At 32.9% G+C, this 14,324-nt stretch overlaps 1 protein-coding gene and 1 long non-coding RNA gene across 2 annotated transcripts; one reads left to right on the top strand and one right to left on the bottom strand.

Annotated features, from left to right (window-relative positions):
- Nucleotides 1-1,533: 1,533 nt before the first annotated feature.
- Nucleotides 1,534-3,830, top strand: LOC129948950 (uncharacterized). The gene is made up of 4 exons (XR_008781982.1): nt 1,534-1,861; nt 1,924-2,317; nt 2,391-2,820; nt 3,054-3,830. It is a non-coding gene; the product is annotated as an uncharacterized LOC129948950 (long non-coding RNA).
- A 6,940-nt stretch (nt 3,831-10,770) lies between these two features.
- On the bottom strand, nt 10,771-11,824 carry LOC129948942 (proteasome subunit beta type-6). Its single transcript, XM_056060093.1, has 4 exons — nt 11,664-11,824; nt 11,398-11,597; nt 11,059-11,333; nt 10,771-10,996 (listed from the first exon to the last, which is right to left on the bottom strand). The coding sequence occupies exons 1-4, from the start codon at nt 11,706-11,708 to the stop codon at nt 10,863-10,865; spliced, it is 654 nt and encodes a 217-aa protein (XP_055916068.1). The 5' UTR covers nt 11,709-11,824; the 3' UTR covers nt 10,771-10,862.
- Nucleotides 11,825-14,324: the final 2,500 nt, after the last annotated feature.

Raw genomic sequence — 14,324 nt, 5'->3', positions numbered from 1 at the left:
AGACTAAAGGCATCAAATCATATGATTTTGGTGCCCAATTTTGGTGCAAAATAACCATGCTATGGAATATACGAGTTCAAAGTTTACCAATTTTGGGGCTTGTAGGACGCGAGTTACATATTTGTATGGTGACCTTCGTCACCATTGTAGTCCAACAACCCCAAACGGATATGCAATGAGCTCCATATGAAATGTAATACGAGTAAATTAAAATGTCAAATTGACAATTAATGAAATATCAAATTGTAATATAATATATTAAGTAAATTGTTCGATCAGCATATTAAAAATAAATGTGAAATATATCTGATCGAACAACCTACAAAATGTAGATATAGAAATTCAGTCGTGAATATACCACAGCAATAAACAGAACTCATAAACAAAACTAAAACTCTTTTTCTTTAACTGGCGCAGTCGATACGGAAAGCAAACGCAGAAAAAAAAATTTAACTACAAATCAGTTAAAAATATTTTGTTAACAGTGCATGTTTTGTTAACCGTCCACGTCCCACTCCACCCGATAAAATATCTAACACGATTTGCCGGGAGCTAAAAAAAAAAGAATAAGTGTTTTGTTAACCGTCCACAACCCCACCTCCACCCGAGTTGTGTAAATTGAAATAAAAAAAAAACACTAGAAGTTCTTTTAATAAAACAAATTGTAAGTTATTGTTGTAGACTATAAATCAGTCACAACAAAGAAACACACAAAAAGAAAAAAAAAAAAGAAGAAGAAGAACAAACAGTGCAGTGCAAACTACAAGTCAATAGTTTTTTTGTGCGAGTTTTGTTAAAATAAATTTTAAAAATTAAACGCCACATTCTTCACGACTCCAGAAGGAACTTGCCAATCGAAGATATAGACGAAATGGCAACCGCAAACGACCAAATAACCCTTATAAATACAATGGCTCAGGTATTGCTGAGATTGGAGGCCAATTCTCAACAGCAAGATAGTCGAGCCATAGTGATTATGAAAGAAATTTCATACATCAAAGAATTTTCGGGCAATAGGCAAGAGTTGACCCAGTTTATCAACGTTGTTGAGAATCACATGAGCTTGACACCGGAAGACAGAAGAGCTGCTATGTGGACAGCAATATCACAATGCAAGGTGATAGGAAGGGCAAAAGAACTACTGCTTACCAACAACACCAGTACGTGGGAGGAGGCCAAAAATATTTTAAAGCTTTCATTCCGACCAACCATCGACCAGGGAGAAGTCACTCATCGCATAAACAACTTAAGGCTAGGCGCGCACATGCAACTTTTAGTTTCGAAACTGTTTGGTTTCTAATCTGAGCACTATAGACTTATACTAGAGTCCGCGCACATGCAGAAACCATTCGGTCGCCCATTCGAGCAACTTTTTAGTTTGTGTTTTGACACAAACTAAACGATCACCCCAAACCAATTAATTAGTTTGTGTCACAAGGAATTTTAGGTAACTGCGCGCACATTCAACTAAATCGTTGAACAATTTTCTTTAAGTGCAAGAGAGAAAAAAAATTTGGCAATGTTTTCCTTTCACAAAAAATTCTGAGGGAAGAGTACCACCTTACATCTCAATTTCACTAGTTTTCTCTTTCATACATTGATTGCGAAAATTTATTAGTTGCTTAAACCCATAAAAAATGTCTGTATCCTACTATGATACACGTAACTGCGCGCACATGCAACTAAATAGTTTCTTTCGTATGTTTGTATTAGTGCATTTCAGTGGAATGATTCTTTAAAGTGTGACGAGGTTAGTAGGATAGTTCCAGACGCGCAGAATAATATATCCTTCTCGTATGTTTGTTTTCATAATTCAATTGCTACTTTTTAAACGTCAAATGTATTTATGTACTGAAAGGAGGTGGTTATTATTATTTGTAACTCAAAACAAAACATATTTTTTAATTTTTATTTTATTTTCAGATTATTATGTACTTCAATCGTATCAAAGTGCGTCATCGTTTAAAAAATGAAATAAAGCACAATTATTTCAAATGATGTTTCGCCTCTCACAAATGGGAATGGCAAGAGTAAAACAACGCTGTCGCCGTCGAATGCTATCAACCAGACTGCAAATGGAATTGTATACAATAAAGAGTAACATAAACAACATTGAAACGGAAAAGCACCCACGGGAGCAGCAGTATCAGGAAGAGGAGAATTCTATGATGATCCTAATCGGAGCAAATCTTCATTCGAAAAGGTTCCTCTACACACAGCCTTCCTAGTATATCTTGGCTTTTACCTGCTCATGATATTGGGCTACATCAATCAATTTATGTGTGCCCGAAAAGTAGCTAAAGAAAATAATCGAGAGGTAAGATGACGATTTGAATCGATTTGAAATTCACGAACTGACAGACTGAGTCTGAAATTCCATTTGTTTCCAGGGCTATGTTACGCTGTACGATACCTTCGAGAATTCTATTCACGGTATGTCTATTGCTGGAATTTCCCAATTTGCAGTGTCCCTGGTAGGGAGGTAACTCTCAAAGATCGCATAACCAAGGATTACGGTTGGACATTTGAGTTCACTGGAAAAGAAACAAGATGCTTGAACAGAGTTGCAGAACAGACGGCTTGGCTTTAGACAGTCCCCGTTGTAAAGTGTGTTGGAGTGTTCGATTGTCCGAAGTTATTGCATTGAAGAAGAAATACAAACCTTATTTGCATTTGTATGAGACGCATAGTGTGGTAGCAATGGGACCAAATGGTCGCGGTACTGTCGACTATTATGGCGCCGATCCGAAAGATGTTGATATTCTAATGGGAAAATTTAAGAGCTTTATCAGTGCTGGTGTTTATATTGCTGGAACAAAGGTAAAGATTTATTAAAAGGTGTTAATCGTATCCAAAACAAATTCATTGTTTTTAAACATTTTGTTTTTTTTTCTTGGTGGTCTGTTAAATATTTGGTTTTATAATAAACAAATATAATTCTTTTCTCTTTTAAAATATATTAGTTATCCCAAGCGTTCACTTTGAGTCGAATATTATTTGATTATTTATTTGTAAAATGTGAATTATATAAATTTTATTATTTTATTTTACAGAGCTGTAGGTCGTACACAAACTTTCCGTAAGGTAGCGGTTGTTGGAGTTGGGTTTCCTGCCACTCCAATTGTGGAATGACGTACATATGTATACGCTTAAGAGCAGTTTGATTATGCCTTACAAGTGAATAGTGATTGATGAAATAAGTGATTCAGTAATCAGTTGGCCTAAAGTATTCATTTAAAGTAAGAGATTCTAATCCGATTATTTATTAAGTTAAAAGGAATAAATAAATAATAATAAATAAATGAATAAGGTCATTTTATAATTCGTTTAATAAGAATTTCATTTATTTGATGTATCTTCCCATATACATATATATAAGTATAAAGTTAGTTACTAAAGATCTATTATATTTCTATCACTAAAAATAAATAGGTAAAGCGAAATTGAAAGATGTTTTATTTTCATCGCAGTAGGAAAAAGCGGAGTTCTAGATACATTTTTTGAAATTGCCCTTTTACAAGGCGTTGTGAGTTCAACGGGTGAACCCAATATTGCCTTTTGATTGCAGGTTTATTCCTTCTTTCTAATTCAAACGCACATATCAGTGCCATTATGTAAAAATCCATGCCTAGAAAATTTTGACCTTCAAAAAACAAAAAATATATTTTATATAATTTTGTATTCCAACAATATATCTACTCTTTTCTTTCATAAGCAAAAAAATAGGACAAATTTGAAACTATTTTGTTTCGTGTATATGAGATAGAAATAGTGAATAAATGTTTTCTGTGTATTGGTTTATTTCGTTGATTACTTTTGGAGTTGCTTATGTGCGCGATGTTTGGGCAACTGACGTTCAAACTATTTGGTTTCGAAAAAGTTGCATGTGCGCGCCTAGCCTAAGAGTAAGTTCAGTGTTAGACTTAATTAATAAAATCGAATTTTTATTAACTGACATTAATACAATAATTATGTACGAAAACAATAGAGAACAGTTAAAATCCATGTTATACTCAATAGTCATAAATAAAATAAGAGAACTAGCTACAGGGAACTTAGCTAGAGAAATAAGAGATGTATATGACTTACTAAAAGTCAAAAGCATTTTGTATTCGTATGTAGGGTTCGATGTAGGCAATATTATAACAAACAGATTTAATAATAGAAAACAAAATGACTTAAGGCCGACAGATAGGACATACCGACAAAATAATCAACAGTCTCAAAACAATTTTTATTACAATAACTCAAGACAAACGAATCAGCGACGACAAAACACTGATTTCAATGCAAGTGGAACAAATGACACAAATCAACGACACACAAACAATAATTCGGGTCAGACAAATCGAAATCAACTAAATAATACTGCACAAAATAGCAACCAAACACTAAATAACAACAACAATAATTATTCCAGACAGACTCGTAATAGACAAAATGTTGAGCCAATGGACATAAATAATTTAGATCAAGGATCTCAAGTTGTCCAAGAAGAAAGTCATTCAATAGAAACTCCGGTTTTTTCTGAATGTAGCCTCTCAGGTAATAAAACACAAGTAGTATTCGCGTTTAATAATCAGAAACATATATGCTTGTTAGATACGGGGTCCACATCCACAATGAGTTTGATAAATACGAGTAAAATAGACTGTTCATCATACAACGTACTAGAAGAGCTTACAGTGAACTTGTCTACTGTAAATAACCGAAGCGTTGAAAAACTTAAAATTTATCAGGTTCCTGTACCTACTGAATTTGGTTATCCAAAAAATGTTTTTGTTAGAGCATATGGAAAATCACTAGGCGACAAAGCATATAGTCTTTTGTTAGGAATGGATGTTCTTAGTAACATGGTTGAAAGTATTAATATTGTAAAAAAAGAAGTGGTTCTACAGAATAAAACTATACTTCCGATGACATTAGAAATAGAACCAACTATACAATGCTTTGAGTTTGAAGGTAGTACTGAGGTAAAGCTAGACGATCTAAAAGTATTCGAGAGACAAGAAATACAAGATTTGCTTCAAAAATACAAAAATCTTTTATACAAAGATGGAGATCAGCTTACTAACTGCGAAAGTATATTCCATGAAATAAAATTATCCACAGACCAACAAATTAATGCCAGACTGTACCGTCTGCCTCAGAAACATGAAGAAGAGGTAAGAATCCAAGTTAATGATATGGAAAGGCAGGGCATAATACGAAAATCGAATAGTCGATATGCTTCACCAATCGTAGTGGTCGCTAAAAAACCCGATATCGAAGGAAAAGTTAAATACAGAGTATGCGTCGATTATCGAGCTCTCAATGATATTACTGTAGACGACAAATACCCATTACCAAATATCGAAAGTATTCTCGATAAGTTAGGTAGGTCTCAGTACTTCTCAACCCTTGATTTAGCCAAGGGATATCATCAAATAAAGGTGCATCCTGATGATATTCATAAGACTGCATTTGTAACACCAAACGGTCTATATGAATATACCAGAATGCCCTTTGGGCTGAAAAACGCCCCAGCGACATTTCAACGTCTAATGAATGAAATATTGAGAGAGTACATAGGCAAAATTTGCACGGTTTATCTTGATGACATACTAATTTTTTCGACCTCATTAGAAGAGCACATAACATCACTGGACAAAATTTTTCAAAAATTAGCTGAGTACAATCTTAAGATACAATTAAGTAAATGTTCTTTTCTTAAGAAAAATACAGAATACTTAGGCCACATACTTACTGCAGAAGGAATGAAACCTAACCCCAACAAAATAGAAGTAATACAGAAATATCCTTTGCCTCAGACAATTAAACAATTACAAGGATTTTTAGGTAGCACTGGATATTATAGAAAATTTATTGCCGATTACTCTAAAATAGCATACCCGATGGTAAAATACCAAAAAAGAACATGAAAATCAATAGTAAGGACCCAGAATACATTCAAGCATTTGAACGATTAAAAGAAAATCTAATTAAACATCCCATACTCAAATTTCCCGACTTCCACAAACAATTTTCCCTATTTACGGATGCTAGTAATTATGCGTTAGGAGCTGTTCTTACTCAAGACGGGCAGCCAGTCTGTTATGCCTCCCGAACGTTAAACGATCACGAAAAAGATTATTCAACAACGGATAAGGAATTCTTAGCAATAGTATGGGCTACCGCATATTTTAGAGCGTACCTTTGGGGACAGAAATTTAAAATAATTACTGACCATATGCCTGTAAAATATTTAAATAAAAAATACAACGGAAAGGAATTTAGTCAAAGAGTTCAAAGAGGACTTCTTAAATTACAAGAATTTGAGTTTGACATTGAATATATAAAAGGCAAGGAAAATAAAATAGCAGATTTCTTAAGTAGGATCCCAGAGGAAGTAAACGAAACATCAGAGACTGTACATTCAGCGAGTGAACAACTTTTAGACCATATTAAAATCAAAGAAGGAATTGTTAACATTTACCAGACTCAGCTTATACTGACTTATTCTGTAAAAAATGAAACAAAAGTACTACACACTAAAACAATAATTGAGGTAGATATGACGAAAGATGACAAATACTGGACAGATTTATTTAAAAGAACTATTAAATCAGGTACAATAGGAATTTATTCAGAAGTAGAAGATACTGAATATAATAAAGTTCAAAAAGTTTTAATTAAAATGTATGGTAATAACAAACAAGTAAAATTCTACAAACTGACACAGAGAGCAAGAGACTTAGAAAAAGTTGAAGATGCTCATAGACAAATATCATTGTATCACATCGAAGAGAGTAATCATTCAGGTATAGTAGAAACATATCACAAATTAAAAAACAAAATATACTTTCCACAACTAATAAGAGAAATTTCAAGAGTTATAGGGAATTGTCAGACTTGTCAAGAAGGTAAATACGACAGAAAACCAATAAGACCTAAGTTCAAACTAACAGAAACTCCACTTAAAGGTTATGACATTTTGCACATGGATGTTTACCATTTTAATAAATTAACATACCTGACATTTATTGACAAATTGACTAAAAAAGCTTATGGTTACAATTTAAGTAGCAAGAATTGGACAAGTAAGTTGGAATGCATTGAGGAACAACTGAGTAAATTCGGGAAACCTAGAAAAATAATTTGTGATAATGAATTTAATTCAGAAAATATAAAGGAATACTTTAGAGAAGAAGGAATAGAAATGCATATGACCAAACCAAATTCACATACTGGAAACTCGGATATAGAGAGATTGCACTCAACGTTATTAGAAATCTTACTGACGATCAAAAACAAGGACATTTCTACTAATCGTAAAATCCAGAAAGCCATTCAGATATATAATAATAGATACCATTCAACATTGGGTATGAGTCCAAATTCAGCAGAAAAGACGAATCAAATAAATTTAAAAAATAGAATACAAGCTAAAAAGGACAAAATATTAAAAAAAAAAGGAATGTATCTAGGCAAAATTATCATGAAAAACGAAATGAAGGTTACATTAGAAACTATAAACATTTACGACACAAAAACGAAACAGAAAACATAATTTAAAAAATGTTGATCCAACAAATATTAAAAGACCAAATAAATTTGCAGGTAATCTTTTGGCTTCAAGCGATCTTCTGGCTGATAATACTGAGAGTAACGGAAGCAACACTCATAATAACACTAATACAAACTAATAAAGGGTATACTACCTTAAACTTAGGTACAGTCGAAATAGTAAACGAAACCCAGACTATATTACATATAATAGATACTAAGGATATATTTGCAACAATAGGATTGATAGAAGTTAATTTGCAAACTCTGCAATTAGAAAACAATACGGAAATCCGGAATTCAATTTTTAACATTAAATCAAAACTTGGATCAATAGTACCACTAAGAAGACAGAAAAGAGGACTAATTAACATTATAGGAACAGTACAGAAATGGTTGTTTGGAACAATGGATGACAATGACAGACAAGATATTATCGGACATATGAAAGTAATTGACACCAACAATCATGCAGCTATAACAAATCTAAACAAACAAATCAAAATTAACGAACAATTTATGGACTCAATCAACAAGTTTAAAAAAACATTAGACACAGATAGAGAAGTTTTATCCTATACCTTCCAAACTGTTGCTTCGAATCAAAAAGACATTGTTAGGAAACAACTTATTACCGACCAACTACTTAAATTACAAATATTAGAAAGCAAAATTGATAGTGTACTAGATAACATAGCATCTGCTAAACAAGGAATACTCCATCCAAGTATATTGACAGGAATGGAAATAAAGACATTAGGAATAGACTTTTATAAACTCGAAAATTCTAAAATAGGACTTATGAAACTTGACCAAGATAGACTCATAATAGCTGAGAAACTACCCAAAGACTATATTTTGACCCAACTTAAAATGATAATGCCAATACCAAATAATAATAAAAAAGAAATAGACATGGAAAATGTACAGTTTATAGAAATAAACAATGTTCAATATGTTTATAATCCTAAGAACATTTATTTGAAAGATTTAAATATAAGTAATTCATGTATAACAAAGGACTCCTGTACTTTTCGTTATAATAAAGAAAAGAAAATAATAAAAATTGATGACGATACTTTAATATGCAAAAACTTAGACAAAGAAAATGTTACTAATGGTTGTGATGATAGAAAATTAATTTTAACTGGAAATTTTATGTTAAATATTAATAATTGTTCAATAAATATATTAAATGAAACTATTTTTAACTATCAACTAGAATTTATTCAAAAGTTTCATTATAAAGAAGACAAAAATTTAAATGTAACAGACAAATTGAAGTTTGAAGAAATATCAAGAATACAACAAATTGAAAATTTACAAAAAATTAATGAATTAACTTTTCACAGAACTATAAGTCAAATCAGTAATATAACAATGTTTTTAATAATTATAATTATTCTTATTGTAATATTTTTCATAAACAAGACAAATCGTAAATTAAAAATTAAAATAAAGAATGTTACAAAGCCCCAACCAAATGTTAAAATTATAGAAACTCCGACGATTCAGGAGAATCTTAAAAATAAGGGGGGAGAAGTTACATATTTGTATGGTGACCTTCGTCACCATTGTAGTCCAACAACCCCAAACGGATATGCAATGAGCTCCATATGAAATGTAATACGAGTAAATTAAAATGTCAAATTGACAATTAATGAAATATCAAATTGTAATATAATATATTAAGTAAATTGTTCGATCAGCATATTAAAAATAAATGTGAAATATATCTGATCGAACAACCTACAAAATGTAGATATAGAAATTCAGTCGTGAATATACCACAGCAATAAACAGAACTCATAAACAAAACTAAAACTCTTTTTCTTTAACTCGCGTGTTTACCAAGACATTTGCATTTCAAGGTAGAACATTGATTTTTGCTTATAACTTTTTGTAAAAATTGCATTGATTTTTGCTTATAACTTTTTGTAAAAATTGCACTTATTCAAAGATGGTTACATCAATGGAAAGGGAATGGACCCTTAGATCACGATTTAGTGGTCCAGGTCAAGAAATATTCCTAATTGTTTTTAACTTTTTTAATAGAACTGCTTGCATTGGCGGACCAAGCTTGTAAGAGGTCGACCTTTGTAGTTGCTATAGTCAGCTTTAAATTTACTTTTGTTTTAATTTAAAGATTTATAGAAACCGGTCATAAACGACTGAAAGGCAATGAAAAAAATGAAATACGTAAGCTTTAGGCTGGTTATCTACTCTTCTATTGTAAGTACAGCTTTTCATCATCAACATATTTACCTTATATATTTTTTAAACACAATAAAGGTTAAGACATTAATCATGACAAACAGTAATAGACTGTATTTACACTTATTTCTTTATCAAATTTAAGCTAATGGCTTTAATAAGCTTCCTCTTCAATTTATTATTATTAGTATTTATTACAATATAAATGAATTTACCTTATAATCCAAGTTAACAAAGCGCTAGCTACCATGACTTGTGACTTGAAATATTATAAATATAAGAGTTTCCTTTTCAATTTATCACATGCATTTCTTCTTATCTTCAAAATAGGCCTTATCAAGTTAAATTCAGAAATTCTTTTCCCAACTGTCTCATTCAACATCTTTCAGATCAGGAATTCCCCAAGGTAGTCATTTAGGATCACAAAACTATCTTAACTTTCAATGATGTACCCCTTTGTGTACATTTGATCAACATCTTAATCTATGCGGATAATCCTTATATAGCAAGATCTATATTATGGTCCCGATGGACTTTGGGAATTTTAGGATCCTTATGTTACTCTCGCTCCTTATGACACTTTGGTCCGCCCCCATCTTATTTACGAATCGAAGACATGGACTCTTTTATACGAGATCTACAATAATAATTTGTATGTAACTAAAATAGAAACAGAAATATTCCCGAAAAAGCAGTTTTTGCGACTTTTAGCTGTCCTAAGAAGCGGACCAAAGATTTTATGAACTTTTTACAAAAGGGCTTTCTGCAATAAAATTTCTGTGAATATTTTCCCCACCGGCGGTTTTGAAATTTACATCATTCCGTGGAAAATTTCATTCAAGATAGCCCAAATTGTTTGAAATACCAAAAGAAAGGCATACAAACAGTTCTAGCTTACTCTCTCTTATTCCGAAGTGAAACCCTCATTTTAGCTGGACTAATATAGTGAAACTGAATTTTCGTGTCGAATCAAGTCTAATCAAGATCTAATCTAAAATCGATAAAAATATAAATGTTCTCCCACTAAATCATTTATTCCAAAAGATTATTCAAATTTCAAAGTACAATACAAAAAAAGAGCAAACAACTCAAAACACAAAAACTTAGTTTCCAGTAATGACAGGGGATCCATCTTCAGTGTTGAAGAAAACACTTCTTTCGATTCCTGATTCGGTGATGACACCAATTCTACAAACACCACCTGAGCTTCCATCGTGATAGATTGCATGTTTCACAGCTGGAACGAAAATAAAACATGAGAAAAGAGAACTCGAAACATGATTCTTAGGAAGAGCATACCTTTCTTAACGAATTCTATACAATCGGCTTTGTTCATGTTGGGTTTGTAGAATTCCCTTACAAAACCATAAATATAACTACTACCAGATCCACCAATAGTAACGCCCTGTCGCACCAACATGCCACCCAATGGAATCGAATAGACTTGTCCGCCGTTCTTCTTGTCCCAACCGGCGACAATAATTCCTGCCATAAGAGAATCCCGATAGTTGTAGCAATAGTTACGGAATTCTGAAGCTGCTTCAGACACCAATGGTTCTTCGCCAGTTTGATTTCTTTTAAGAAAATATAAAAATATATTATTACAAAACGAAAAAACATTTTTAAAGGCAAACTAACTCATGGTAGTTCAAGGAATATGCCACAATATCAGCAATAGCTTGAGTATCGGCAGCTGATCCACTGCGACAGCAGTAAATTTTGTCTGAAATTTTGGTCAGTTTGTCTGTGACTCTGTTGGCCACATAAACACCGGTACTTGTCCGTGAGTCTGCACCAATTACAACTCCACCATCGAATTCCACAGCCATGATTGTGGTCTAGAGAAACATTGAAGTTTAATTTAATCGGGTTGGTTTTCGAAGTGAAATTTCAATAGAACTTACTCCTGTGCTGTGAGGAGCATCCATCCAATCGTTGCCGAAAACCATTTTATTTATTTTTTTATTTATTTCAATTTAACAAAGAATGAAAAATGCGGCACAAAATTTTGCAAAATTCGTTTTGGGCACTGAGTTGACTTCAAAATGACTCGATGCTTTTAAAACGTCAAATTGATTGACAGTTTTCAGTGCTACCAAGAAATTTTCTAAACTACTCTTTAGTGGTATTCCGAAAATGTAGGTGCGTTAAACACCTATGCACACTTTACAATACTTTCAAAAGTTTTTACAAGAACAATACTTTCAAAAGTTTTTACAAGAACCTTATGACATTGTATAAATTTATAATCTGCATATCTTATCTCTCATGAAGAGTTACGACCAGAGCAAAAACTAAGCGGCTCAACTTTCCATTACCGCAGCACGAATTTCAACTCGCTTTTTTTTATTTCAGAGATATGTGCAAATAAATAATAACTAAAGTAATTTTAGAGAGAGGAAACATTTATTTCTATTTTAAATTAATTTTAAAAGTTCACTTTTTTATATACAAAACATGCAAAAATGGTTGATTTTGACATTTCTTCCATGTTTTTTGTTCCGTGTTGCCATACTTGATTTTTTTGTTAACCATTTCTTTGATTTTATTGCTCAAATGCAAGAAGTACTTTGCATATACCCAAATTCACACCCATCCCAAATCCCCAGCAGGGGGGTTGCAGCATGAGCTTCGTACATACCTAGCTGGTTAGTACGCCGTGTTATCAATTCAAAACAAATTGTTTTAGGCTCAAAAAATGATAAACAAAAAAAGTAGGGTTAAGTCGAAAAAATAAAATATTTTTTTCTATGACTTAGAGTTGATTACCCGCATTAATATTTAAAACATGTTCTATCGATACCCCTACCTAACTGAGAAAAAAAATCCGAAGGAAATTCGTGCTGCGGTAATGGAAAGTCGCCCCAACTAAGCAGTTGTCTATTAACCTATTCTGGTAGAGTTGAGATTCGTAGCAAATCACCAGCGCCACCAAAACACTTGTCAATGTACTGAAGTTTTAAGTTCCATGAATTTATTACCCATTTCTAGTCCTTTTCAATACAAATCCTTGAGTAGATGTATAGTGAGTTGTGCAAGGCTCAAGTCACGTTGCATAAATTCGTGTTGATGAAAGATTTTCTTATGAATTTCAAATTTTATAAGTGATAAGAAAATACAAAGAAGAAAAAAAGTTGAATTCGAAGAAGAATATAAAACAAATACAAAAGAGGATAGCGTAAAAATCCCTATGTCCATTAAAAAAAAAAAGGAAATGGATTCATAAATTTAAAAAAATAGTGAAAATTCCATCAATATAGCAATAATAGATACGCAATCAGTTAGATTCAGCTATATAATAAATACCTACCTGTACTTACCCAGTGGATTTTTATGTGTTGTGATTGTCCTATAATTAAGTTGTTTTGCTTTGTTTAAAAAAATTTGTACGTATACAAAAATATTTATATTTGTACAATTAGTCGAGGCGTGGAAGTTACTTTTTTTGTTCTCAATTTATTTAATTTTTCTGGTTTCTTGTTTTAAAACATATTCTTGTGAGGTACCGAAAATCGGTGAGCGGTTGAATCGCGTCCAATCACTGGGTTGTTTGTTTTAGTCTTAGCCGACACCTCCACAGAGCTCTATAGGGGTAGGGAGCTAGGGCATGTCGTAACTTGTTTCCTAGAAAAAAAGAGGATTGAAAGATACTACAAAGGGTATCAAAATTTAATATTGAAACACGGCTTTTCAGTACCAATTTCTTTTTTTGTCTCATTTGTTTAAAAATCTAATGATTGTAAGCGATAATTGTAATTTCACATAATAAGGCGAATAAACTTCCAAAACGCCTACTGAAGGAACAAAAATAGTTTTTTTGTTGTTGCTGTTTCGCCCCAGCGAAGCAATGTGGTGCTAAGTCTTATTTTTTCAGGGGTGTCAAGGGTAGCGAAGTGGACATGGACCTAGGATGACCTGAACCCGATCATCGACCAACCATTTGGGGGGTATCCAACACTGGCCGCGGATACCTAAAGGTAGGGTGGGTAATGGCCTCACTGCACAACATCCGCAGTGCCCTGATGTGCCAATAGTCCGTCCGTTTATGTATCCTTCCTTTTCCTCATTCCTTGGCCTGATATATGTTTTTGTCTGCAGGAGAGGTTGAGTTTCGGGGGCAAGATCCCCCCCGTCCGACGAGCTGACGCCGTGCACCGCAAGCAGGCCGCGTCCCCCGGATCTCAACAATCTCACCTAACCTATTCCAAATCTTCATATCTCTTTTTCCTACCTCATCCTTATCCAACCCTTCCACTTCACCCACCTCCACACCTCCTCTTGCCTCGCAACACCCGCTGAGTTGTGTTGGTTCAGGATTGTCTTGGATGGTTTTTGACGTTTCTTTTTCTTGCATTTCTTTGTTTCTTGTTGTAACTTTATTATTGTTTCTAGTGCTTCCGAGTAAACAAGAAATATGCCACTAGATAATTACAAGTAGAGCAAGGAACTTATAAGCGAATTAATTTAAAATTTCGAAATGTATCCGGACTACATTAACAGAGTAAAAAAGAGGAATAGTTGAGAGCGTTTAGTTTGGTGGTTTAAGCTTTGGAATGTTCACCCCT

Source organism: Eupeodes corollae, chromosome 3, assembly GCF_945859685.1.
Source record: "Eupeodes corollae chromosome 3, idEupCoro1.1, whole genome shotgun sequence".
Classification (NCBI taxonomy): Eukaryota; Metazoa; Arthropoda; class Insecta; order Diptera; family Syrphidae; genus Eupeodes; species Eupeodes corollae.
The sequence above is the reverse complement of the archived record's forward strand: the minus strand, read 5'-3'. Positions and strand labels throughout refer to the sequence as shown.